Source organism: Ambystoma mexicanum, chromosome 7p (assembly GCF_040938575.1).
Source record: "Ambystoma mexicanum isolate Mex_15411 chromosome 7p, UKY_AmexF1_1, whole genome shotgun sequence".
Classification (NCBI taxonomy): domain Eukaryota; kingdom Metazoa; phylum Chordata; class Amphibia; order Caudata; family Ambystomatidae; genus Ambystoma; species Ambystoma mexicanum.
The window spans coordinates 249,182,322-249,210,273 of NC_090939.1; the positions used below are offsets into that span (position 1 = coordinate 249,182,322).

Genomic DNA, 27,952 nt, shown 5'->3' on the forward strand with positions numbered 1-27,952 from the left:
TTGCAACAAGAGAGCGTGGAGAACTTTCATCAACGTCACCATCTTGAACTTTTCTTTCCCCAGGAACTTGTTCAAGGCCCTGAGGTGCAAGATGGGACGGATTCTCCCCCCCCCCTTCTTGGGTACCAGAAAATACAGGGATTACCAACTCTATCCTCTCTGCTCGGGAGGTAGCTCGTCCACAGCACCCTTCAAAAGCAGGGCTCGCAGTTCTTCCTGAAGCTCCCGTTCCAGTTGTTGAGGCGTTGGTGGTGGTCTGCCCGGCGATCTTTTCAAGAAAGGCAGACAGCCGCCCACTGCACGAGCTGAAGGGCCCAGGCGTCGTAGGTAATCTCCCATCATTGGGCCTAGTGCTTGGTTATCCTCCATCCGACCGGGGAATCGTGGGGGAGAAATCAAAAGCAGCTTAGAGGGCAGAGATGCTGCTGCTGATCTCTAGAGGCTCCCCGGCCCCTTCTGGAGTGCGAGAAATGCCTCTAGCCCTGCCTGGCTTGCGGGAGCTGAGCCTCCTGCCATAGGGGACATATCCCCGGTAGCCTCTACTCCTTGATGCAAAACTAAAGGCAGGCTTGGCCGGGTTGCACAGCTAGGCCCAGCAACTTTGTGGCTATCTTGGACTTGAATTTCTCCAGAGTCGTCGGCCTTGGGGCCGAAAAGACTCACCATCGACAGCAATGCCAAGAAGTTTTGACATTCAGTGGGAATCTTGAAGTATGATGGTAAGCCTGCCTCCTCAGCACTGTGGACGTCCCCATTGACCTTCCCACACAGTCTGCAACACCCAGGCCTGTCTGCAAACACTGCCGGGATACCTCCTTGCCATTGTCTACCAACCTCTGAAAGCCTTCCTGGATCTCCCCTTCGGGGATATACTGGGCAGCCTCCCCAACGGCCATTCACAAATCAAAAGAATATTTGGCAAAACCACAAGAGGCGCTGACTGCAAAGCCATGCTATCTGATGAGAATATTTTCTTTGCTAAAGTGTCAACTTTTTCCCCTCCCTATCAGTCGGGAGTTGGGGCGTAGTTGTGGCTGGCCTGGCAGACACTGTGGCCGCCTGCACCACTAACCTCTCCGGTGTTGGGCGGGTAGAGAGATATGGAGGGTCTCCCCTTGCCGGCTTGTACTTTTTGGAGAAGTCAGAGTTGACCGGGGGTGTGGTACATGGTCTCTGCCACAAGGTGGCGATATGGTCTGCGATAGCTGCATTGAAGGACCTAGCCTTCTCAGTAGAAGGACCCTCATCAAGAATGTCTGTTAAATTTATAGCCTGAAACAGGCCTAGTTGGGGCACCCTTCCCCAGCGTATCCAACACTGTAGCCCTATATTTGGCATAAGTGCTGTCGAACTGGTGGGCCAGCCGTATTTCCACGTCTGGGGACGTGTTGAGCCAACTGGCGCTGTGAATACCTTTAGCCAGTGCCACTAGATCTGCGGGGTCGACAAAAAAGTTGGATCCTCTAGCCCCCTGAGTACGTAGGGTCGAAGTCGCCCTGGTCCTAGTCATCAGCGCCGCTGAAAATATCAGCCAGCCATGGAGCTGAAAAAACTGTTCCTGGACTTAGGTGTTAACAACTGCTCAATGGCGGTCAACAGGTTTTTCAGCGCTGATGGCGTGTCAGAAAGAACCAGCGCCAGAGGTGCAATGGCAAGTACAGACACCATAGGCGGCCCGACCTTGCTTGGTGCTGGGGGTCTGCTGCATTGAAGGCTTGCCCGTAACCGCAGCTGTCTTGTGAAACATATATAAGACGTCGGCCCCACTGACAACGTACCACGGTCACTTGAAGAATCAGACTTGTGCCAATGTTGTTGTTTCGTCTTGTGGGAGGAGGAAGAGGAAGACATTTCTGAGCAGCTGACGCTGGAATGGATATCTATCTGATGAGGAATCTGCAGGAGAAAGGCAATCCATTGAAAGTACATTACCGAGAGGGAAGTCATTTTTTCTTCTAATGTACTCCTTCCTCCCACTGATTCCTCATCTTTATAGACTCCCAAAGGAGTACAATGATCAAGTGGAGGGATGGCAGCAAGGAGACCACGTAACTGGAAAAGGACAGCCCTGCCAAAACTAGTATCCTGACAAGACAAAGAACTCAATTAGTAATGCTTAGCACGCGTGTGCATAGAAGCCCACGTATCCTAATGGGAACTGCACGTTGCAGACCCGAGGTGGCAGCCAGCTCTCTGGTGAACCCTGACAACTTCAGGGACCTCTTTGCCAGCAAGATCATAGCAAATTCAAGATACAGAGAATGATCCATCTGTTTTGGCACAGCCCTGCCAACACAGGCACCAGCGTAACCAAAGAAAAGCTGGTCATCCATTCAGGCCTCCCCTGTCCTAGAGACGTAGAGGTTGAGGGCCCGCAACAGATCCAGCCAATGGAACCGCTCATCGGCATTGGAAGGGTTAGGCGGAGGAAAGAAAGACAAGCAGTTTGATCTTTTGAGAGAGAAGAGAAGGAAGTCAGAGACCACCTTTAGAAGAGAGGAGGGTCTAACTCTCAAAGTTGTTTTTTTCTTAGAGAAGACCAGGTAGGGAGGATCAACTGACAACGCCTGGAGCTCACTCACCAGTCTAGTGGAAGTGATGGGGACCTGGAAAATCACCTTAAAGGCGGTCAATCGTAAAAACAAGAGTAAAGGGTCTCGAATGAAGCACCCAATAAAAATAGTAACAACATTTAAATCTCATGCAGGGAGAACAGATTGGCGTAGGGGAAACATGTTAGATAAACTGCCCAGAAATTTAGCTGTGAAAAAAGAGCCTTGCTCCAGGATCTTCTTGAAGTCCTAAATGGTTGCAAGATTCCACTTCACTGTATCAATTTGTATGCCTGTCCGGACCAAAGACAAAAAAACTCCAACACCAAGATCCCTCTTCCGGCACCATGCCAAAACATACGCCATCTGCAGGCTTTGATGGAATTTGCACCGGTTCTTTTAGCAGATAAGAGTGCATCCAGAACGTCCTCCTACAGATCCCATTCCTTATGCCTTAGCTTTTCAGCAGCCAGGCTGCCGAGGTTCGGGTGCAGAACTTACCCTGCCTGAGTGGGAGAGGAGGCCCGTCCTCTGAGGCAGACGCTATGGGGGGCAGACGGCTATGTCCAGCAGCTCTGGGTACCACGTTCTCAGGGCCAAGTCGGAGGCAATCAAGATCATCCTGAACCCAAATCAACACAGTCTTCTGAGAACCAGAGGTATGACAGGGATCGGCAGGACCGCATAGGGCAGTCCAAGTCCCACTCGGCTGTCGGGACGTCCTGCAGAGCTCCTGGACTAGGGGAATCTCTGGAGCAGAATGACCTGCACTTTCTATTCACACTTGAAGAGAAGAGGTCACCTGGAGCAGTACCCCAATGGGAGGAAATCTCCCCCAGAACTTCCTGGCAGCACTCCCACTTGTGGGAGATTGAAGACCATCTGTTCATTGAATCTGCCAGCACATTCTCCTTGCCAGCCAGGTGGACCACAGTCAGACACACGCTGTTCTCCAGAGTCCAGAACCACAACCGCATTGCTTCTCTGCACCTAGGCAAGCAGTCAACGCCACCCCGCTTACTGAGGAAATGCAAGGCTAAAGTGTGGTCGATCAGGATCAACACCACGTTGCCCTTTACAGAGGGCATGAAAGCAACGAGGGCCAGCCCGATTGCACTCCACTGCAGCATTTTGATGTGCTCAAGGCACTGTGATGGGGACCACAGTCTGCTCACCATAAGGTCCTGGAGGAGAGTGCTGCAGCCTTTTTGTCACCTGTGGCAAAGGTTGATGAAACAATGAAACTCTCAAGAGGTTATCCTTCACGACCACCATTGCATGTCTCTGGAAACTATCTGAAACCAGTAGAAGGTCCGATGTTCGCCCCCGCCTGAAACTGTGACCACTGTGAGCTCAGAAGCCACTGCAGCGACCTCATGGACAGGCGTGACTCTGGCACCACAAGGATGCAGGAGGCCATAAAACTCGCAGCAGAAACGCTAAGGCTGGAACTTTTGTCTGTGGCTGGAAAAATTCGATGATCCTGTAGATGTTCCCTACTTGGTCCTCGGGTGGGTATCCACCTATGCCTTCCCTGCCAGAGTCTCCAGGCCTGCCACCGATACATTGGAGCTTTTGAGTTGGCATGGAGTGGGACTTTGGCAAATTTAGGGAGAATCCCAAGCTGTGAAGCAGTGAGCAGGTGCCTCAAGGTGCATCAAAACATGCTCCAGGGAATGCCCTAAGATCAGCCAATCCATGTATGGGAAACAGATACTAATCTGGTGAGGTGTGCCACCACCACTGCTATCAGCTTGGTGAATACCCTGAGAGACGAGGATGGTCCAAAGGGGCGAATTCTGAACTGATTAGTACCCCCCAATGAGAACCTTAAGAACCGCCTTTGCTTCTGGTGGATCAGCATGTGGAAATAAGTGCCCATAAGGCCCAATGACAGCAATTTCCCTCAGGGTCACCAGCCTGAAGTTGTCTTTCCTCAAGAACTTGTTCAAATTCCTCCCCTTGTTGCGCACCAGTAAGTAGCGGAAGTATCAGCTTCTACCTTTCTCATCAGCTAGCATCTGATCCATTCACCCTTCTTCAGTAAGGCTTTTAGTTCCTCCTGGGACTTGGATTCCAGCAGCCGAGTAAGAGGTGGTGGTCTGTCCTGGTGTCTTGAGAAATGGGAGGCAATATCCCAACTTTTTTTTTAATTAAAATTTGTTTTTGGTGCATACGCACCTTTACAAATTGTTATTTTGTCTCCATTTGGCTTGAGGCAGCTGAGCAATCCTTACGAAGGGGGCATTTAGCGCCCAAGTCCCCTGCCCATGGAGCCAAACTAAACTGATTGCTTGGCAGGTTGCTGGAACCCCAGTCCCAGCGACTCCACTGCAAGCTTGTATTCTTTATATCTTTCAAAGGACTCGTCAGGCCTCGGTCTGAAGAGGTGCTTGCATTTGAAAGCCGCGTCTAGAAGCTTGGCCTGTACGTTCAGAGAGAAACCTGACCCTCTGAGGTACAGAGCATTCCAGAGCACCGTCGATGTCCCCATAGACCTCCAGATGCAATCCGCAGCATTAAGGCCCACCTGGAGGGCTTGGCACGCCACCGCTTTGCCATCGTTCACTATGTTCACAAATACATCTCTTAACTCCCCTTTCGGGGAGATGGTCAGCCGCATCTGAAATAGTTCCCCATGGGATGTGGAAGTATTTGGCAAAGGCGGCATTGATCGACTTTAGTGCTATACTCATGAGGCAAACTCTTTTTGCGAGGGTGTTGATTTTTCATCGTCTCACTGTCTGTAGGTAGGCTTGACATAGATGGTAACGGTCTCTAGTTCATGGTCATGGCCTGGACCACCAGTCCTTCAGGGGTCAGATGGGTTGTGAGAAATAGCAAATCACCATTCGCTGGCGTGTACTTTTTTCTAAGATCGAGCATGGGCGTTGCCATAATGTGGCAATTAAATCCAATATTGCCTTATTGAATGGATGTGCAGATCCATGACAGACATTTTCGAGTTGCAGTCCCTGAACACCAAAGGCTTGGGCCCTGAACATACCTAGAAATTCTATACATTTCGAGTTGTGTTCTGAAAACAGCGTGCTGAGCACACAGAAAAAAGGAACTTGGGTATGGGTGTGTAGTGGTCCTGTGTATTTATCGCCAATGTCTCGTTTGGAGTCCAGCCGTGGAACGGTGGTGGTCAAGGAGAAGACGGCGGGCCACACTATGCCCTCCATTGAAATTTTCAGAGCAGCCGGTGATGAGGGGATGATGCATCAAGATGAGGAATCTGTGGAAGAATGCCTCTTCTTAATATTGATGTTAATTCCCTTGCATCCCATTTGGTGGAAACAAAGACTGATGTTCCATATTGTGGAGCCAGGAGACTGCCAGTTCTAAGCTACGCTGCTGATGATCTTCTGGCCAGAGCCCCTAGATCATTATAGATTTTGATAGAGGATCATTTGAATTATCAGAGAGCTAGGGGGTCCAAGGGTTGATCAGTCCAAATGTTTTGTTATGTGCGTTTTTTCCAAATCTATTAAGTTCCTGCCACTTGTCTTGGGAGACCAACAGCTTCACCACTAGAACATTTGAGGTTTAGGCTCAACAGTAGGTGTAACTGTGATATAAAGTTAAGATTAATCAAACTGAGGAGGAATTTTTAGATTCACTGGGATCTTGCAACATACTTCTGTAGCACAAACGATATACAGGGGTAACGCTATTCCCACTGGAATATATGGCTACAGTATTTGGGGCCATGCAAAGGTGGAGAGGCTTCAAAAGTTAAAGAATTCATTTTAAGGCAACTACTAATGGTTCTCCCATCAATCCCTGTATATTCAGTTGATCCTGAAACTGCTACTATTCATCTTACTGACACTATGTTCGTAAGACCAATTCTAATTTGGCAGGCAATGTGGACTGGTAATTATGGAGCCCTAACAAAAGTATCAGAAATCAGACTTATTTGGGTGGCCACTACCAAGTAGGATGGTTAGCCCATGTCCAGTCTGTGCTATATAAAATGTCTTTGACCCCATATTTAGAGAATCCGGAGAGTATTACTAATACCTCCTCTAAGAAAGAGTTACAAATAAAGGCAATGCCATTTTTTACCTCCATCAGAGAAGACTAAATGGTCCTAAAACCACTTACTGTTATCTCTATATGGTTGGGCAGCAGCATACTTGTCGCAGGTGAAGGGGAATATACCTCAACATAGGATGTTTCTTTCTATAGCCAGGTTTAACATCCTTCCAGTAAAATCAGCAATACACAAATGGTCCAAGGATTACACAGAGGGATTAGACTTTTGTATTTGTGAGGAATACGTGACCTTGACTCATTTTGTTTTTTTGTCCCTATTATTTAGACAGAAGGAACTATGTATTGCTTGGAGAAAGTGGAATAAGGCATTATCAATATGCAATGTTTCTGTTATTTCCAATAAATATGACAGTTATTTTCGACTTTGCTGGCTATTTGAAAAAAGCAAACCAAATCGATGGAATGTAATGCCGGGGTATCTTAAGCTTCCTGGTAATTTATATGAATGAAAACAAATCTTTTTTCCCCCATTTTAGAATTTTTGATGATTAATTGGTTGCTTTTTGCTATAGACATGTAGGGCTTTTATCTCTATTGCAAAAGGATGAGGAAGTAATCGTTACGAGGTAGGATAGGTTGGGTATTGTATATTATGAGCAAAATCTAGATACTCTTCTAGAATCAGCCAAAGCCTCACATTAAACACACACATGCAGAGTCTCATGCATCTCATTACCTAGCAATGAGCCACAGTTATATTTAACACTGTTAAACTTGTTATGGCACAGGTAGGAAGCAAATCAATATGCTCCGATAGTGTTAGTACAGACTGGGATTCAAGTCAGTCTGTTAATTTTTTACAAACAATTAGTGTTCCACAAACAACGGTGCATGACCTTGGCTACTGAAGTCTTGTCTTCGATCTTCCTGAATGTTTGCAACTAAAACAAAGATGCACACATTTTGTAGTTAGAGGAACAACTGTCTAGCAATGACATTTCTATACATCATACCACACATGATCACAGAAGTTTGGCTTTGTGTAATGGGGCATCCCTTTAAGGGAGATACCCACCTTGTCAAAACAAAAGCTCAGATTAATACAACAAATTAAATTGAGAAGAATGGGTTACCTACTTTTGGGAAAGTCTGTTCTGATGGAGAACATCTTCCCACACATTACTCATGTAGAAATATCCCTAGTCACAGAACTGCATATGGAATAAAAGGGCAGCAAAGCCTCAGATAGAAGTCAGGTGGTGTGACTATGACTTAGTAGCACTGCCTTACAGGTGTCACCAAGGAAAAGATCCTACTCCTCCATAAAGACTATCCTTGAGCCCTTTGACATTAATTGTACTTTTTTCCTCCACAAAAAACAATCCACTGAACAGTAGTCTTTTTGGAAACTACTCTCTTTCACGGGCAAGAAAAAACACAAAGCTGGCAACTGACCCAGAATTCTTTGGTTTCAGACACAGAAAGTAAGGGCCATCTCTTACTGTAGATCTGCTCATATGCATTGAAAAGATGGAAGGGCAGAGTGAGAATAGGCAAATTAACGTGCCAAGATGAAAGTTGGCACAGTATTGCGGACAAAGGTAGGAAGAGCCTTAAAATTGCTAGTCTGAGAAGGTCAGAATGGAGGCACTGTAGTCGGGATTGTAGCTCACTAACCCACCTGGTGGAAGTAGTCATGACTGAAAGGCAACTCTGAGCTTGAATGTAGAGGCTCAAATGGAGCTGCCGTAGAAAAGGTGAGCAGTGTTTTTTTTTTTTAATAGCACATTTTATTATTTTTCAAATAACAATATACAACCTACAAAATACTAGCCCTTACCCCCCAACCCACGCCCCCCCGTCCCTCCCGCCGCCTTGTCCGGCCCATATAGTTCTTTTGTCACTTCGCTCATTCTCAGTTGTGCTCCGAACGCTGCCTCGTTGTGCGTACCACAGTTATTTCAATATGTTTGTGACCGTTGTCCCTCAGTCCATTTCCTCCTCCCACTTTCCCCATATCTTGGCAGCTTTGGTAGGGCATCCCCGAGCAGTGTATATTCTATGTTCTTTCGCTGCACAGATGTCCATTTCGGCAGCCCATTGGGTCAGGGTCGGAGCATGCAGGGCGCCCCATTTTTACGCTATGTCTCTCTTTATTATCCCCAGTGCATTAGACAAAAAGATTCTTTCCCACTTGTTCAGCTCATTTTCATCCGGGACCCCAAGCAACAGTTTTGCAGGTACCAATGCTATTGTGTGTCCCAGGACCCCGGACAGTTTACGACAGCATTGCGTCCAGAAGGTTTGTATCAGAGGGCATTCCCAGATCAGATGGAAGGTGCCCTCCTCTTGCCGGCATCTCAAACAGTTGGGGTCCGAGGCTCGTCCCCATCCGAACAGTGCAACACGAGGGTAGTATACTCTGTGTAGTATCTTAAGTTATACCAATTTGATTTTGGAGTCTATGGCAATCTCGCGTGGGTGCATGAGCACCTGGATCCAGTCCTCCGGTTCCATGGGGCCCACGTCCCTCTCCCACTTGGTTTATAGCTGGCCAGTTCCGGAGTGGTGAAGGCAGTGATGGTTTTGTATAAAGGTGATGTGACTTTGGTGGGGATGGATTGTGGAAGGAGGTTATGTTCCAGGGGGGAGCACTCTGGAGCATTAGCGAGTGCCAGTCTATGACCATAAAGGGCATGTCTAAGTTGCAAGTAGTGGAAGCGTTCGTTTTCGGGAATTCCGAATTTCCCCTTCAGTGCTTCGAATGAAAGAATGGAGCCGTCCTCCACTACATCCTGACTGTGGTTATCCCTGCCGTGATCCAGTGGGTCTTCATCGCAAGTCTCCGCACTTCAGCAAGCATATAATTGTGCCATAGCGGTTGCGCTAAGGTTAATCTATTCCCCCAGCCAATGTGTGTATGTACCTGCCTCCAGATAGTTGCAATGTGGGCCGAGGTGGTTTGCGGAGGGGTTCTGGGGAGGTTCTGATATAGTATGGCAAGAGATGGGGTCTCCTGTACGACGGGCATTTCCGCCCTGATGTATGGGAATTCTTGGGTTTAATGAAGGAGGTTGTTCACCACTTGCAATTTGGCGGCCCAGTAATAGGATCGGAGGTGTGGCAGTCCGATGCCCCCTTCCCAGATGGATCTCTGTAGTGTTGCTAACGCGATACAGGGTTGTCCGCCCTGCCATATCAGCCTCCTAAGGAGGCATTCCACTCAGACGTACTCTGAGTCTGGTATTGCATGTGGTGCATTCTGTAGTACATATATGAGAAGCGGCAGCATCTTAAAAAGCGCTGCCCTGCCCAATACTGTGAGAGGAAGAAGCTTCCAGTGCCTCACGTCCTCAGCAAAGCGATCGGTCAATGGCTGTAAGTTGCGGGGCACTAGGTCACGAGGCTCCCGGAAATCCATATGCCCAAGTATTTGAATCCCTCCCTCTCCACTCGATAGGGGGTACCCCGCTGGATTGCCCAGTCTCCTCCTTTAACTGGGAAGAGGACTGAATTACCCCAGTTTACCTTTAGACTGCTGAACTCTCCGAAGGCTATCAACATCCTGGTCACCATCGGACGTGCCTGTTCTGGATCGCTCAGGTAGAGCAGCAGGTTGTCCGCATAGAGGGAAACCCTATCCTCTCGCCCTTACGGCCATCGTAATCCCTGCCTCGTGGTGACCTGTCATAGCCATAGTGCCAAAGGTTCAATCGCCAGCGCGAAGAGGGGAGGGGGGGGGGATAGTGGGCAGCATTGCCTTGTGCCCCTGCCCAATGGAAAAGTTTTGAAGGACCAGCCGTTTACCCTGACCTCTGCCAGTGGTGTGTCGTATAGGAGCTGGACCCACTCAAAGGTCTCTCCAATCCCCATGCGTCGCATCGTTGCCCACAGACTTCCCTGTGTCACCGAATCAAACGCCTTCTCGAAATTGATCGCCAGAAGGGCGAGTGGTGATTTGAGAGTTGGGGCTCGATCTAGCAATAAGTGGAGACGGCGTAAATTCATTCTAGTTGACCATTGTGGCATGAGGCCGCGCTGGTCTGGGTGGACCACAGAGGATATAACCGATTGTAACCTGGTGGCTAACACTTTAGCGAGAACTTTGGCTTTGCCATTGATGAGTGATATTGGTCTGTAGGATGCACATAACTCAGGGGGTTTCTCTTGCTTGGGGACTACCACAATGCAGACCTTCCTCAGATCCCTTGGGAGAGAGCCCCGTTCTTTGGCTGCGAGGAACATATTATGGAGGGGTGTTGCCATCTTATCACAGCCCAGTCGTTTCCAGGTTACAACTGGGAATCCGTTAGGACCCGGCGCCTTCCCTGTTTGTAGCTGGGCTATGGCCTCCGCTATCTCGGTTTCCTCTAGGTCTCTATCAAGGCAAGTTTTTTGTTGCTCCAATATTTGTGGGATCGTGATTACGTCCAAGAAGGACGGGTCCGTTGGGGTAGTTATATACAAATTGGCATAAAACTCAGCAAATGCTTCTGCAATATCCGAGTCAGTTTGGATCAAGCTGTTCCCATTGTCATGAATCTGTCTGACGTACCTATGCCCCTCCTCCCGTTTCTCCAGCCAGACCAGTAACTTGCCCGCCTTGTCCCCACACTTATATATTCTGGTCCTTGATTCCCAGTGCGCCTGCTTTGCATTGTCTAATGCGTTATTGCGTAGGGTTTCCCTAGCCTTTAACAGATAACTATGTGTTTCTGGGGAGGCGTCCAATATGTATTTAGTTTCCCATTTTTGTACTCTTCCCCCCCCCCCCCCTCTGCCTCGGCCACCTTCCTGTGGTGCTCTTTCCGTCTATTACTCGTCCAGGCGATCGACTCCCCTCTAAGCACTGCCTTATGCGCTTCCCATAGTGTGATAGGATCCTCAACGGAGCCTGCGTTTATTTCAAAGTATTCCTCTGATTTCTCGGTAATGAACTCTACTAATTCCGGGAGGCCGAGAGAATAGTTGTTGAGTCTCCACGTCCTAGGAGGTTGTGGTCTGTTCGTAGTAATCCTCATCTCCAAGGGGAAGTGATCTGAGATACCTCTGGGGAGCAATTCAGCTCTAAGGACGCTGCACGCCTCGGGGCTGGAAGGAAGAAGTAATCCAGCCTAGAGAGGGCCACGTGGGCCCCTGAGTGGAAGGAGAAGCCCTGCTCAGTGGGGTGGAGTTCCCTCCACACGTCGCTTAGGCCTAATGCTGATGCGAAGGTGGCCAGATTGGTGGGTATATTGGGGTTACGATTCCGGATTTGGTCGCGGGTGTTGCAAAGCACATCATTAAAGTCTCTTGCCAGGATTCAAAAATCCGGGTGGTGCTTAGCTAGTACGTTGGTCACCTCTCCCAGCAGTTCCTTCCCCAGCCCAGGCAGGGAGTATATGGCTAGTATGGCTAGGGTCTCCCCCCCAAAGGTTGCCCTGCACCAACATGAAACGGCCATTGGGGTCCTGTTCCACCTCGCTCAGCTCAAATGGACGACGTCTGTGTAGGAGTATCAGGACACCCCGGGAGCCCATGCTGTACCCTGCGTGGAACGCCAAACGATAATTAGTTCTGGGGAAAAACCGGCAGGTGGAGCCCGCCAGATGGGTTTCAGTGAGGAGGGCCACGTCAGGGGAGCGTCTATTCAAGAATTGGACTACAAGGCGCCGCTTGATGCTTGATCCCATGCCATTAACGTTCCATGTGAGGAAATTGAGGGATTTAAGGCCATCTGAGGTTCTTGGTGGATTTTGTTCAGCCATTGCATGGTCAGTGGTGTTCTGATTTAAAGGATCGGTTTCGGCAGGTATGGTGTCGTGTGTGGTGTTTGTTTGGTGCGATTGCCATCTGAACCGAGGCGATCAGTCGGGGCAGGAGTGGTTGGACCCGAACATAGGCGTTTGGCGGTCACTTGAGTGGCGGTAAAACTAACATAATTCCCCTCTTAAGGTGTCCATAAACAATTCCCTGTATCCCCACCCTATACTCCATCCCAACCTGAAGTATCGGTCGCCCGAACGTGCCGGCGCCGGGGAACTGGCGCTACAGCATTAAACTAAATAAACTCTCCTAACTCAGTCGTCTCCGGTACTTACTGTCCCGTACAGTTGCTGGGGGGGGGGTTGTTTTTTGTTAGCAGCCAGCATTGCCGCCGATGTCAGGTTGCGGTGGCCGCTACGATATTGGTGAGGCCGCTGGCAGGCAGGCAAGTGATCTACCCAAGTGCGGCTGGTGAGTGGCTGCCATGCCTCGTTGGCTTCTGGTGTGTGATTTCCCTCATTGTTCTGCATTTCCTTCCAGCTTCGGCATTTCTTGTAGGATGGGCTGTCTTGGGGGTCTTTCCTGGCGCAGTCTGTTCCGGGGAGGTGGCACCGACCAGTCCCCATCGATGTGAGTTTCGGCCCATTTCCATGCTTCCTGTGGGTCAGTGAAATGGACGGTGGTGCCCTGGTGTTGTATTCTAAGGTGGGCCGGGAACAGGAGCCCATACTTCATATTCGATGATTGTAGCCTCCTTTTAAGGTGTTCAGATGACTGTCTGGCTCGTTGAACCTCTTGAGTGTAGTCGGGGGGGGGAGGGGGGCAATCTTGCTGCCGTTGTACGTGATCGACCCCTTTATTCGGGCCATCTGCAGTATTCCATCCCAATCTCGGTAATTCAGCAGTTTAACGATGGCCGTTCTTGGGGACGATTCGGGGATTGGTCTGCCCGCCGGGATGCTGTGCGCCCGTTCGATCGTGAAGAACTTTGAGAAGGTCTTCGGCGCAAACAGGTCAGCCAGCCATTGTTCCAGGAAGAGCTCCATACTGGGTACTTCTGAATTTTCTGGGAGGCCCAGAATGCGGATGATACTTCTGCGCGATTGGCCCTCGCTCTCATCCACTCATGCTTCCAGCGTTTTAAGGCGTGTTAGTGCCTGTGACAGTTGCTGCCGTACCCTGCCAAGTCCGTTCTCCAGGCCAGACACACGATTCTCCACTTCTCCCATACGAGCCGAGAGTTTTTGAAGATCATGACGGAGAAAGAGGTGACCTCTGCCGAAATACCGTCCATTTTTTTATCCATCGAAGAGCGGGAATTGGCAATGGCTGCCATCACGTCCTTCAATGTCAAGGAGTCCTCTGGTGGTGTCAAGGCCTGTAATGTTCCGATATCCAAAGATGTGGCCGAGGAGCTTGTGGCATACTGTTCCATAGTACGCTGTGTTGTGGTTTTCTTACTTTTATCTTTGCCTCCGGTGGCACACCCGGTCAGCCAGAGGAGGAGCTATAGGATGTGTGACTCTTAGTCTCCTGGTTACCCACCAGTTCCAGTGTATTAGTGGTCCTTTCCCAGTGGTTGAGTACCAAGCGTCGGTTACCTTATGTGGGAGTCGCCCCGGGTAGTTATAGGTCCATCCACTGATGCGCAGCAGCGGGGGGCGGGGGAGCGAGGGGTGGGTTGGTGGGCACCCCGGAAACCGGCCGTCTGTATCTTGTCCAGTCACAAGTCCCACGAGATGCTGCCCCTGTTGGGACAAGGGCTGTGCCCCTTTGCCTCTGGGAGACTCAGATGTGTTCTGGGGTTCCCCGCTAGGCGAGTCCGGTACGGGTTTCCCTCTGCTTCCGGCAGTCCTGGGGTGTCGTCTTCCAATCCTTATCTCCTTTCTGGTGTCAGTGGGTGGTCGCAGTGTTACTCTCCCCCTTGAGTGCCTTTTGGGTGTGTTGGAAGGGAGGCTGGTGTATTCTCCGGCGGGCCCAACACTGTGGTAAAGGATAATTACAGCTGCTGAGCAATGCGCCCCTCAGGCGACCTGGTTATTGGTCAGGGTGACCCACCGACGATTCCACGTTGAGGGGGGGCATAGAAGCTACTTTAAGCAATCCGGGGGCCTGCCGGAGTTGGCCAAGGCAGTGCTCTCCCGCAGACTGGCTGGGGCCCGGATCGGCACCTCAGGAGGTTTGCCTCTCACTTTTGCTGGTTTGTTCCCGGGTTCTCGCCAGCCCTGCGGTTGCCGATGGCGTCCCCAGGTGATCTGGTGCCAGGCGAGGACACGATGCGGCAAGGTTAATTCATGTGCCTACCTCTGCCGGAGAGTCCATGAGGATGGGGGCACTCTCTGTGGGATCCCCCCCCCAGTCACCGCCCTCCAGTGCTGTGGAAAGGGTTTGGTCCGTCCCTGAGCGTGGCAGTGATTACTCAGTGACGGCCTGTATATTTTAAATGTCCAACGATCCCTTACTGGGACAGGGTCAGCGTTGTTAAAAAAGCCACTGTTCGGGGCCCACACCTCCAGGGCCCTCTCCGTGTGCCGCCCCGCCAGTCACAAGCCCATCCATGGGCTTATCCTCTCATGGCGCATATCTGCGCACCAGTGTCCAGTTGGTCTTGCCGGCAAGGAGCACCGTCACCACACCGCCGGCTGGCTGGCGGATGCTGGATGGCAATGGGAGTCACGGGCACAATCTGCGTGGAGTCGGCAGAGCAGGAGCACGGACGGGGATCTTCCTCATCTCTTCCCCAGGTCCCGGCGTGACTCCGCAACCCGCGGGCAATGCAGGCTTCATATCCAGGGGGACCCGGGACAGCAGGCGGGCCTCGTGTCCCGGGGGGGGGGGTCTTCCCAGCATGCAAGGTGGACTTGCCTTTGGGTGGCTCACCTGCAGTCACCTCCGATCAACGATCTGGCTTCCTGGCTTTGCGCTTCCTGCGCCAGATTTGCCGACGTCCGGTCCCACGGCTCGACGGAGAGGCGGGGTCTCCGCTTTGCTCAGTCCAGGTGCGCCTCAGGAGACTCCGTTCGAAGAGACCGTCTCTCTTCCCCCAGCAACACAGATCAGGGCCAGATCGCTGCTGCCACAGCTGCACCGGTCTGGGTCTCACTGCGGGTGCTTCCACTCCCCCACGTCCCACAGTGGGTCATTCTCAGCCAGATCACTCTCACTTCCATCTCGCCGTGGCGGCCATCTTGCCTTGCGGGCACGTAGGATTTATTTTGGCAAGTAACTGCGGCGGGGGTGAGATTGGAGTTGTGTGCCTTCGGTCAGGGCACGAGGAAGCAATCATGGTACCATATGTCAAATTGCGCTTCAAATCGTACCGCCGGCCAGGATATTTTATCAGGATTTACTCAGCGGCTAGCAGAGCACACAAGGCTTATGTCCTCCGCTCTTGCATGCTAGCCACGCCCCAGGTGAGCACAATGTTAAGTTCCCGCATGCGAACGATGAGCAATACGAGGGAATTAATTAATGTATTCCATAAGAAATGAAACAGATAAATAAAATGAGGCTGGCATCCTTTTAAACATAGAAATGGCCGACAAGAAGCTATTTACTGTAAAAAGGTGAACCAGTCTTAAGCAAGGATAGCACAAACTAAATAAACAAAAGAACTATACATCAACATCCTTCAGCTATCTTTAACCATACAGTGTATTTTTTCCACTTGGTGTGTTGACTGTTGCATATCTATGGGTAAACAATCTCACCTCCATGGCTTCACCAGACAAATGTCATTTCTGGTACCTGAACCTCTAAGGAGCCAGGCATAAAGGTTTGGGTACAGGACTCTGCCACAGCCTTGCCAAAGCAACCAACACACTGATTCCCATGCTGAGGTAGTCCACAAGGTTGACAAAACGAGAAAATGGAGAGGTCCAGGTACCTCGCCCAATTTAAGGGCAATGTAAATCAGTCATACATTTCCATCTCCACAAAAACACTGGGATCACAGGAAATAAAAGGTGCTCCTGCCCTTGGGTGGGTCTCTGTTTAGGAGGTAGCCCTACAGAAAGTTGAAGGCTGCTTCGAGAGCCTCAGGTTATATTGGCACAAGGACTATTGTGGGCTTGCAGTGGGGGCCCTGAGCAGAGATCCCGGGTCTGACTTCATGGATCTGTGCCCTTTGAGGTTCAGTATGGTGCTGGGGAGGGAGCAGCCAACAAACTGGGATCTGCATGACGGACTGGATGACAGAACCCGATTACTTGGGCCCCACCATCTGTTCTCTATGGGGAAAGGAGTTGGGGCAACAGCAGGCATGATAGAAGGCAGAAAAGAAAAGTAAGCACCTAATCTGCCAATCACTGAAACCTGGACTCATGGGGCAGACTACAATCCTACAAATATGAGCAACAGAATTTGGTCATATCCCTTGATGGTGTTTGGGACTTCTGGCTTCTTTGCTAGCCACTAGCATGCTAGAGAGCGGAGGTTCTGGATCCCTGGGCGTGGCAGACAGACTTTGGTACAATGGAGTTTGGACTATGGCATTACTAAGAACCTCTGGCATAGCACTGCTGGCATCATGTCTGACCCAGGCTGAGACGCTTCAATGAAGCTATGGAGCTTGGAAATGGGCAGTGCAATACATTAAATAAAAATAAGAATACCTTGAAAATCAACATCGTCAAAACAAGGGTTTGCAGCATTTCTAAACATGTGAAAGACTGCAACCAAAATAAATTCACCAGAATCTCTCCCAAAAGTATCCTGCGCCTTCCAGAGGATGCCAAGATAGTACTCCACATAACTGTCTAAGCTGAGTGGAGCAGGAGAGATCTTAGTGGTCACCAGTAGTCTTTAAGTTGCAGTGCCAAAAGAGGAAGTGTCTTGAACACTGCCGACCCATAATTATTTAAAATCAACATTACAGCGCGGAGCGTGGATCGGAGTGGTCTTTGGTGGTCACCAGTATTTTTTTTTGTTGCACTGCCAAAGGAGGAAGCTTCTTGAACAGTGCTGATCCGTAATTGTCTAAAATCGCCATTACAGCGAGATTAGTCTTTGGCGGTCAGTGGTGGACTGGAAGGGGGCCGAGACTGGTGATTGTGTATCCCAGATGTTATCTCCACTGAAGCAAGGACTAAACCGGCAGCTCTGGTAACCAGCGTGTAGCGAGCGGCCACGCATTGACTCGGATGAAGAGCAGACCGCTGTTTTATCTTTATTTTATTTTAGCATTTACAGCAGCGCAACAAGCGCTAGTTACATAGGTGGGTGCAGTCCAAGCCAATAGTTAAACAAGTGGCTCTTTAGTTTTTGTCTGAAGAGCTGGTAAAACGTCTGAGTAAATGGAGCACGAGATTGTTCCAGAGGTTAGCCAGGACGGTCGGGAAGCTTAAGCCACATGCACGTTTTAGTCTGAATCTGACCGTGAATAGTCGCTGGCTGTTGGAGGATCTGAGCGGTCTAGCTGGCGAGTATTTCTTGATCCTCTGTACGAGGTAGTCAGGGCTTTGTTTGCCAGGCAACGGTGTGAAATCGTGAGTATTTTAAATTGTATTCTTTCCCGGATGGGGAGCAAGTGGACTGAGCACCTTAACTCAGAGATGTGGTCAGATTCAGATTTGTTCAAGTCCAGAGCGGCTCTGAAAGCATTGCTTTGAATGACCTGGAGTCTATTCACGTTTTTGTCTGAGATCCCACAGAGTAAGGCGGTACAGTAGTCTAACTTGGACAGCACAAGAGCGCAGGCGATTGAGAGGCGGTTGGTGGTGGATAAGAAAGGTCTGCTTGCTCATATAAGTTTTGTCGTGTAGGCTGTTGCAGAGGCGAGTTAATTGATTTGGCGGGTCATATTGAGAGAGGCGTTGAGGTAGATACCCAGTGTTTTAACTGATGTGGAGACAGACATGTTGTGGCCACGTATGGAGAAAAGCCAGTATGCCGGTTCAAGATTTGAGAGATGGGTTGAGGGGCCAACTAGAAGCAGCTTGGTCTTCTGGTCATTAAGACAAAGGCTGTGTTGGGCTATCCAGGTTAGGATTATCGCGTAAATGGCATTTACAGTGGTGTAATCCTGGTTGTAAGAGTGTCAGTGGGATGAGTAATTGAGTATCATCCACGTAGTTGGTAAAGGAGATGTCCAAGGAGTCTTGGTGGTCGAACAGAGGTTATATGTAAATATTTTAGAGGGTATGGGAGATGCAAGAGCCTTGTGAGACAACGTGAGGCATTGGAATTGGTGGGGCTGAGACTTCGCCAGCAAAGACTCCCAAGGTTCTCTTTTCGAGGAAGGAGGCAACCTAGCTAGTTGCTTCTGGAGAAAAGTATGCAACTGGTGTCAGGTGGTGGCAGAGGGTCTTGTGGTCTGACTGAGCTCAAACGGAGCAGAGAAATCAAGTAACATCAGGTGGGAGAGTTTTCCAGCATCATTGTAATCATCCAGTTGATTCTTAAGGTCAAGGAGGGCTGTTTCTTTTCCATGACCTGGGCGAAAACCAGATTGGCAGGGGCTGAGGATGGAGTGATCTTAAAGAAAAGCCTGTATTTGGGTGTAAGTGATTATATCTAAGATTTTCAGAAGGACATGGTGGTGGTGATGGGTCGATAATTGGTGTGTTTTGTAAGAGGATTCAATTCAACACTACAGCTAAGTCAACGCCTAGTCTATAATACTGAATGAAAACCCTTATTGATATATCTTTATGTCCAGTTCATGCGTTCTGGATGACTACCCCTATATAACACCCCTCTCTTGGAATCCCCCTGACCCCACTGAGCCAAGAAGTAGTTCTGTTTTACAAGTTAAAAGGATTATTTGATAATTTAAACAAGAGATATATAGATCACACTTTATAATAAATTAATAATTGAATAGCACACTTAATCTGATATGATAAAGATCAACAACGGAGAATCTGGCACTAGCACACTTCTTATAATCACTAATGAGTTGACATGAATGGATAAGGTAACACACTGGTAAATAGGAACAAAAGTATAATGTGGTAGAGGATGCTTTATGTAAGCTCAGGTGGATGCAATATTCAATGAATGCAGTACAGAAAATACTCAATATGATTTCAACCAAACAATGTAATCACTTTTCTCTGGCTATTCACTCCCCCCCTCTTTATGCAATGCAAGGAAATGGGAGGAAAGCACACAGTTCTCAGAAATGCAATCAATGTAATCAGTTCAATCCCCCCCCAAGCTTAGACAACAGAAGTTTAAAACACAGATAGGAGTTTTGAAAACACAGGCCCAAATGCTTTGATATGTGCTAGCAATGGATGAGAAATATGCTGGAAATGCTTTTTAATTCCCTTTCAGAGGTTCAGGGTGAGTGGTATCTAGTTAATATTAGTCCAGGCTCACACTAGCAATGGGGCAGGGATAGTTAGCAGGTTAAACGAATTTCTGGCAAATGGAAAGCAAACAGCAGCAGTTTTTCCATGTGAAGAAATTGCAAATCGCGGTAAAATTCGCGGATGCGTGTTCCGCGATTGCAGTAAAACTATAAGGGGTAGGAATGCGGTTCTTGGTGCGATTCAAAGCTACGATTCTAAGCTATCAGAGGAAAGTTACTGCAAGTCTCTAGCCCAAACGGTCGCGGAGATATGAGCGATTTAATAAAGGTCGTTTTTGGGTTTGCAAATTTCAAAAGCTCAAAATGACAAGTGCAGCTTGCAACTAGAAATGACAGTTGACAGCTAGGAGGCAGTTCTACTTAGGTTAAATAGATTGAATTAGATGAATTTAAACTAAGAGATTGGTTCTGCACAGTTTTCTAGGTACTCACACTATATTCTTGAGTGAAATGGGCCTCGCCATGGATCTGGTCAGGGTTTTGGACTGGGCTCGGGTCTCTCTCTGGGCACAGCACTGCTTTCTCTCTGGTCTGGTCTCTTAGTTCTGGATAGATTGAAGTCTCTAGTTTGGCTCTCTGGAAGTTTGATGGAGGTAAAGTATGGATTTTTCCGGCAGAGCTTCCAGCGGCAGATGGATTTTGAAGGTCCCTATCTGTCCTGTCTGTCTGCTTTTATGTGTTTAGAATGTGGGTGTGTTCTAGCATCACTGACCCTACCTCTCTCTCAGCTTCTAATTGGTCAAACTTCCATTTATCATTTGATTGGGGAATGAACTGTGAGTCAGAGTGATGTCATTTTACAGCCTGCAGAAAGTCCACTCCTCCTGTCAACTTACACACAAATCTAGATTTGAAACAAATACATATTTGCAGAGGTACATATTGTTTTAAAATCATATGCACCCATCATGCATTACAGGAGGTATACCCTGTTCAAACTCTGCTCTTCCTGGGAGCTTGCATTCAGAAATGGCACATATTTCACTTTTTAACTGATTTTGCAATTTCTGACATTGACCCAACTTTACATACATGTGCGCAGGGAGTAGGGACATTAACTGATGAAGTTTCAGATTTTTAACATGCATACATTTAGAGTAATATCCACTTTTCCGCTAAAACCCCCCTGAACACGCCACCGGGTCGAAAAACCTCTTAAAATGTGGGCAGAAAAATCACAAGAATTATGGTGTCATTTATAAAATTTTCACATGTCCGTACTATGAGTTATTCATCTTTTTCTAAACAATATTCTGGCTACAAAGGGGTGTGGTTTCCTCTCAGCACAAGGTAGAAATACTGGTCTTTCCAGTTCTGCCAAGCCAGCTTGCTCTCACAGGCAGTGCCCCTCCCAGCTCCTGCCAAGAGGAAGCTACATTTTACGACTGCGTAATAAAAACCTTTGCCTGAGTGAAGAGGGCTTTGTTCACTCTCCTACAGAGCACAGATAATTCAATTATCAGATAGATGGCATATCCTTAGTGTGGGCAGCAAAAGGAAGGTTGGCCTGGGAACACAGCTGTGACTCAAGTTTCCCTTCTGATGGGGGTAGTTGCCAGGCAGAATTCAGTTCCTTAAGCCAGGTTTCAGATAAAATGTCACTTTTTGTTCCCCAGTTCCTGCATTCAAATAAAACTAAACATTTTCACATATGCAGCTAGAAGGCTGATTCTAAGTTTAAAACTATGACATTTAAACAATTGCAACCTATGTGATACTCAAAAGTAGGTCACTCAGTCAATTTAAACATTTTCGATTTTAGTGTCTTTAAATCCAGTGCAACTTAAACTGCTGACTCCATAGCAGTTTTGTTATAAGCATTGTTTTGGGCTCTTCATTTCCCAGATTTTGTAGGCACACAACACTCCATTCTGCCAAATGTCTGCTGGTGTTCAGTAAATATTTTGCACATATTGCAATGTTTGAAATAGGCACTTTGGCTTGCCTTCAGAGAAACACAGGGTGGTTTTAAACTGCCGGCTTTTGGATAGTGGTGAGCACTGGTACTGCACCCATTTTTGGGATTTAAGAAAATGAATTCCCCACAATTCTAGGTTGCATTTGGCAATCAGCATTGCCATTCCCAATGGTTTCAGACTACTGTGTGGGTAGTCCAATGGTGGTTTTAGGCAGTTTCCTTCTGTGCCCATAACATCGGCAAAAATGGGTGGCAGCCTATTCTTCCTGCATTCCCCTGTGCATTTTCTGGGAAGCTCTGGCCATCATGATGTTTTCCATGTCAGTACTGCACAGTTTTGAGGTAGGGCTAGGATGCATGGGTAAATACATCCCACAAGCCCCCCTCCTGCGATGGCCATTCGGTTTCACTGATGGGACTCGCAAGATCTGGGATGTTTCCTCATCTTCTTCCAATAGATGGCACAGTTCAGCATCTTTTCCTCCATCCGGTACTGATCGATCGGTTCTCCTCGCCAGTCCTGATGGGAGTATTGGGCGGTCCACTGGGCCCATTGGATCTTCGTTCCCGGTCTCCGTATCATCCTCCTTGGCCCGTCTTCAGGTTTTCTTTCTCCTAGGACGACAAAGGAAGAGCGGCAATACCTACTCATAGACGTTTTTCCACCACTGTTGAGATGGTGGGACAGCATATGCATTTCATCATGACGAAACATTACATTCTTATTTTGATAAAAAAAAACAGTATAACTAAGAGACAGTTTCATGCAAATCACAATATTTTAGAGACTAGATGTGGTATGTTTTATGATTGGAACAGAATTAGTCTGAGACAGTACCCGCTAGGATTCCAGAGGATTCCTCCAGTTGTTGCAGAGTGTGCCTGGGATGGCAACACTTCAACTGGTTTATGTGTACCCACTTGTCTTCCCCCTCTGCCGAACCGCCTTTGGGGATGCGGATCTTGTAGGCCACAGGGGAGATCTTATCGACGATCTCAAAGGGTCCCTTCCATGTAGGCAAAAATTTGCGCTGCTTGGCCTGGTTCCTTTGGAAGTTGTATAGATAGACCCGGTCTCCCACCTGATATTCCTTCCTGGAAGTTTTCAGGTCATAATGGGTCTTCATGCTATCAGCCGATCTTTCTAGATTCCGCTGAGCATAAGCAAAAGCATGTTGGAGGTGTTTCCTTAAATTCTCTACATACTCATGAGTAGTGGAGGCATTTATCAGTGTCTGCTCTTGGGTCCTGTAGAGCAAATGCTGAGGAAGCACCATCTTGCGTCCAGTCAACTCAAATGGTGACATTTTGGTTGCAGATGAAGGGGTAGATCTGATAGCCATTAGGACCAGAGGTAATCGGATATCCCAACTTGGCCCAGAATCTGCCACAAACTTCTTTAATATGCTCACAATTGTCCGGTTATATCTCTCTACTGCCCCAGAAGAAGCTGGCCTGTAAGCAATATGCAACTTCCTTTTGACCCCCAGTATCTCCCACATCTTTGTCATTACTTCACTGGTGAAGTGGCTACCTCTGTCTGACTCAATCCTTTGAGGTAGACCAAAACGGGAAAAGATGTGGTTAATCATCAAGGCAGCTGCAGTTTCTGCCTTGCAGTTTGGGGCTGGGAGACATTCCACCCACTTGGTAAACAAGCATGTCACAGTCAACATGTACTTATTCCCCCTAGCCGAGCGAATCACAGGGCCTACAAAGTCGATTTGTAAATCTGACCATGGCAGTGTCATTCCCCTCTTTTGTAAAGGCGCCCGGTGCGTGAGGGATGATGGCTGAAATTGTGCACACACAAGACACCCCTTCAAATATTGGTTGAGGTCCTGCCCCATGTGTGGCCAGTATGCAACCTCTCTTAAGATTTCCAATGTTGTGTGAAACCCCCTATGACCGGCGGTGGCCGCATCATGGGCGTGACTTAACATCAGGCTTCGGAATGAGGTAGGAACCACCCACTGGTCGTGGCCAGCTTTGGATTTCCTTACCAACAAACCGTCTTGGATTCGGAACATTTTTGGACATTTCATCAACACTCTTAGGTCCTCTTTCCCAATGTAATCGGTATCCGTCAGGGGAAAGTTCTCAGGGTCCTCAAGGTGCTGGTAAAATTTACCAATAATTGGATCCCCCTTCTGAGCAGTAATCAAATCAGCATCAGGGGTCTCCTTACTCCATTGTGCAATTGAAAGGTCGTTGTGAGCATTTGTCTGGGACCTAGTGATAGCAGTGACCTGGATTTCCCCCAACAGGGACTCAATCTCAATTAGATCTCCTTGGATGGCCCCGGTTTTGGCCAGCTGATCAGCTAAGTCATTTCCAGTTTTGTCTGGTCCCTCTACTTTGGAATGACCCTTGATCTTTTTCCAGTAGATGGTCATCCCATTCGATGTGACCAGATCATCAATGTTTTGGATCAACTTCCCATGTTTCAAGGGTTTGTTGTTAGCACATAACATGCCTCTGGTTTTCCAATTAACCAGGTGCTCCACGAACCCGTTCCGTACATAATCTGAATCTGTGATTATGACCAGTTCGTGGAGTTGATGCTGGACAGCAGTGAGGATGGCCTGATGCACAGCCATCAATTCTGCCACCTGACTACTTCGGGGACCAATTTTGTATCCAGCGGAGGGTTCTGGGGACTCATTCACCCATGCATTCCCTACGCCGGCCACCAGTTCTTTCTCCCCGTCGTTGTCAACATGGTAAGAGCATCCATCCACATAGACAGTGGGCATTCCCTCACACTTGTCTTCTTCAAAGACTTTGTGTGGGGAATTAAGGTATGCCTCCATGTTGTCCTTGATTTTTAGACTTTCGTCCTCGAGACAGTTTTCTCTGGCACAATCATGCAAGTCAGCCAGACCTTGCGCGAGTGGACTCTTCTTGTTTTGGCCATATCTGACCTCCACAGGAAAGCCTTGCATTGACAGAATCCAGGAAGTAATTCGGGAATTACTCACATTTCCGGCCCGGATTCTGTCACTTTGGAGATATTGCAGAGGCTGGTGTGGAGTCTCCACTATGATGTGCTCCCCCTGGATAAACGGGCGGTAATTCTTCAATGCCCACACCGTCGCCAGGAGTGCCTTCTCACAATCGTTGAATTTTTCCTCCACAGAGGATAAAGTTTTGCTCGCATAGGAGATTACTTTATTGACCTTGTCATGCTTTTGATATAATACTGCCGTCAAGCACGTATTAGAGAACCCTGTCTCCAGGAAGAACTCCTTGTTTCTGACCGGGTAAGCTAGGCAAGGCGCTTGTGAGAGGCTTCTTTTGAGTTGTTTTACGGCCTCGGCTTGTTCTGGACCCCATTCCCACTTGACCCCCCCCTTCAGGAGATGAATCAGGGGTCTGGTGATCTCTGCGTAGCCCTCAATGAACTTTCTGCTGTAATTAGTCAGTCCAAGGAGGCTCCTTAGTTCCCGCAGAGTTGTGGGGTCTTTCAGTTTCTGAAGTGCTTCCACTTTCTTTTCCTGGGGACAGAGGCCCTGAGGAGTAATCTCATGCCCCAAGAAATTAACACGGGTTCTACACCACTGTGCTTTCTGAAAGGAAAGTTTTGCTCCGGCGGCCCTCAACTGTGTCAGAACATAACGGATCTCCGCTATGTGTTCCTCCACAGATGAACTTTTGATGAGGACATCATCTACATAAGCCAGGTTACCCCTCGCACCCAGGTCGGGCATGGCCTTATGTAGGAAAATGTTGAATTCATTGCCGGAGTTGAGGTATCCGAAGGGAGTCCGGGTCCAGGTGTACTGCTGGCCCCCAAAGGTAAAAGCCAGCTTGTATTGGTCCTCCCTACTGACAGGCACAGTCCAGTATCCATTGGTCAGGTCTATTGCAGTGAATACCTGTGACCCCTGGATCTGGGCCAGCCCTTGGTCAATGTAGGGCAGAGGCCATCGGGAAGTATGGACCCGTTTGTTGAGCTCCCTGAGGTCGGCGCAGAGTCTCCACTGGCCGTTTGGCTTCAATATTCCCAGCACCGGATTATTGAAGGTGCTGTGGACTGGACGGATTATTCCCCGGGACTCAAGGTTCTTAATTATTTCAGTAAGGGACTCCATTGATGCGAGAGGCAAGCGATATTGCTTCACAAACACAGGAGTCATGCCAGGGTCCGTGGGGATTGTTGTTGTGTGGATGTCAGTGCGACCACAGTCATATGAGTCTACCGCAAAGAGATCTTGGAAATCCAAGAAAACTTGTTTCAACTTTTGCTTTTGTTCCAGAGTCACACAGGCATCAGCTAGGTTGACTCTCTCTTCCACCATCTGCCTGAAGCCTGGAAAGACTTCTGGTTTGGCTATCTCCGCGGCCTCCTCCAGCTGGGTGGAGAAGTCCCTGGTCAGAGTGCTGATTTGGACCGGAGGCTTCAGGTGGGCAAGGCAGCCTTCATGAACCTGGAAAATCACCTCATCCCTCCTGAATTCACAAGTCACATCTTCCTTACCATAAGGGCAGGAAGTGTACACCAGGAAGTTCCCCCCATGCCGGGTAAAAATCCTGTCTGGTGTTGTATTGTCCTCACTGTCACTGTCAAAACAGTCCTTGGGGATTGGTCCTAACAGTTCATTTCTAAGATCAATGGAGAAATGTCGGTCATCAACCGCCATTCCAATAATGGTGCCTGCGGCTAGAGTAATACTCTTTAAGTCGCTGTTATCCACCTCTATTAGAATGGTGTCATGTTCTATGTTGACTAATGGAGTTGGGTTTACCCCCAACCCTTGCTGTTGGAGAGAAGCATTTAGATGTATGTAAGCATCAGGGTTTTTCAACTCTTGTCCCCTTTTAACTTTCACTTCCAGGGAGAATTGTCGGGTCCTTTCTGGGATGGTGACTTCCTCTTTAATCTGAATTTCAACTGCATAAGGTAGCAATTGAGCTGACCTAAATGCTTTTTCTGGATCAACAAAGCCCATGGGATTATCCGCTAATCGGGACCAAGCTTTGAAGTTTATTAGGTCCAAACTAATGGCAAAGCGATTGAGAATGTCACTGCCTAAGTAAAAGGCGGCAGGGACGTCTCGCACGACCCAACAATTGTGGACTATGCTCTTGTTGCCAATGGAGATTTTGAGCATACACCTGCTTGGCAGGAGATGTTTGGAATCAGGTGCTTCCAGGTCCATTTCCCATTTGTCTATCAGTTTGAAGGTGGGAATGGCTGGATCTTTTGGGAGTTGGCGAAACATGGCTTCGCTGATGAAGCTCTTACCGTTGTTCACACACACTCGAGCGAGAACAGAGTCCTTCCCATCATTTAACTGAACAGGGATGAACAACTGCTCTCCAATTTGCTGAATATCAGCCAGGCTTTGAGCTGATTTCACATCTTTCTGGACTATAGGAGTGGGAGTTTCAGATTGTGGATTGGTATAGAATTTCAAAGTGTTTCCTTCCAGCGTGGAATACCACTTTAGACTGGAAGGAAGGTTGATTTTCAGAAATAGAGAGGACCCCCCATCACCAGTCTGTTGTCCTACTGCTATGACTGTCACGTCTGGAATTTGGTTGTTCTGGAAGTGAAATTCTACTTGGTCAGATTTTTGTTCAACCATGTGGCAGGTGCCGTTTAAACTAACATGGTTGACACTCTGTTTTAATTTTATCGGTCGGCTAGTCTGGGTCCAGAGGACCTTGTTTACGCAATCTATTAGGGGTGACAACCTTCTCAGGAGGTCATTCCCTAGTAAACAAGGGGTGCCCTCTGGGGTCACAACTATGACCGGGTGTTTCAACTTGTGTCGCCCGATCTTAATGTCCAAGTCTGCCGTCCCCTCAACGGGAATTTCCTTCCCGTCAAAGTTCTGTAGTTGTCCCGGAAGAGAGGTGAGAGGAATTTGGTAATTCTCTCCCCTTCCTGCATTCAGTTCATCAAAGGCCCTTCTGGACAGAAGGGTAGCTTGAGATCCAGTGTCCACCAGTGCCGAGATTGTACCCTGCCCCTGTACTTGTACCGGGGCATAATATCTTCCCTCCTTCTCCTCAAGGGGGCACAGATAATGTACATGTTTGGACAACTGGTGGGCTAACTTTCTGGTTTTGGACATCGCGAGAGAAGAATTTTGGGCAGAATTCTGTGGAGAGCCTTGGGAATCTGAAAGAAAAAGTTGGCAACTGGAGATCAGAGCCATTGTGGGTTCCCCTGGCTCCGGTTCCGGGCCGCCCCCCCCTTTTTGGAGGCAGTCACCAGGATGGGTTTGAACCAGGGGATTTTCTTGCTGTTGGTTCTGGGATGAGATGGTGGGCGGCGGTAGCTCAGTCTCCACATCTCCCCAGTCTGGATTTGCATCCCTAGGGACCCATTTTTCTTTGGGAGGAGTTCCCCCCTCTCTGAAGGAGAAGATCCTTTTCCCAGGATCCTCTGAGGATCCCTCTCCCTCA

At 48.5% G+C, this 27,952-nt stretch overlaps 1 protein-coding gene across 4 annotated transcripts in view; it reads right to left on the reverse strand.

Moving 5' to 3' along the window:
- The window catches only part of ITSN1 (intersectin 1), a 3,188,156-nt gene that overhangs the window by 820,895 nt on the left and 2,339,309 nt on the right, over positions 1-27,952 (reverse strand). For 2 of the 4 annotated variants that reach the window (XM_069636217.1, XM_069636219.1), the window contains exon 30: positions 7,454-7,498. The exons of the other annotated variants lie outside the window; for them this stretch is intronic. In XM_069636217.1, coding sequence (XP_069492318.1) covers positions 7,454-7,498 — 45 coding nt within the window. The remainder of the gene's footprint in view (positions 1-7,453; positions 7,499-27,952) is intronic. 4 annotated transcript variants of the gene reach the window in all.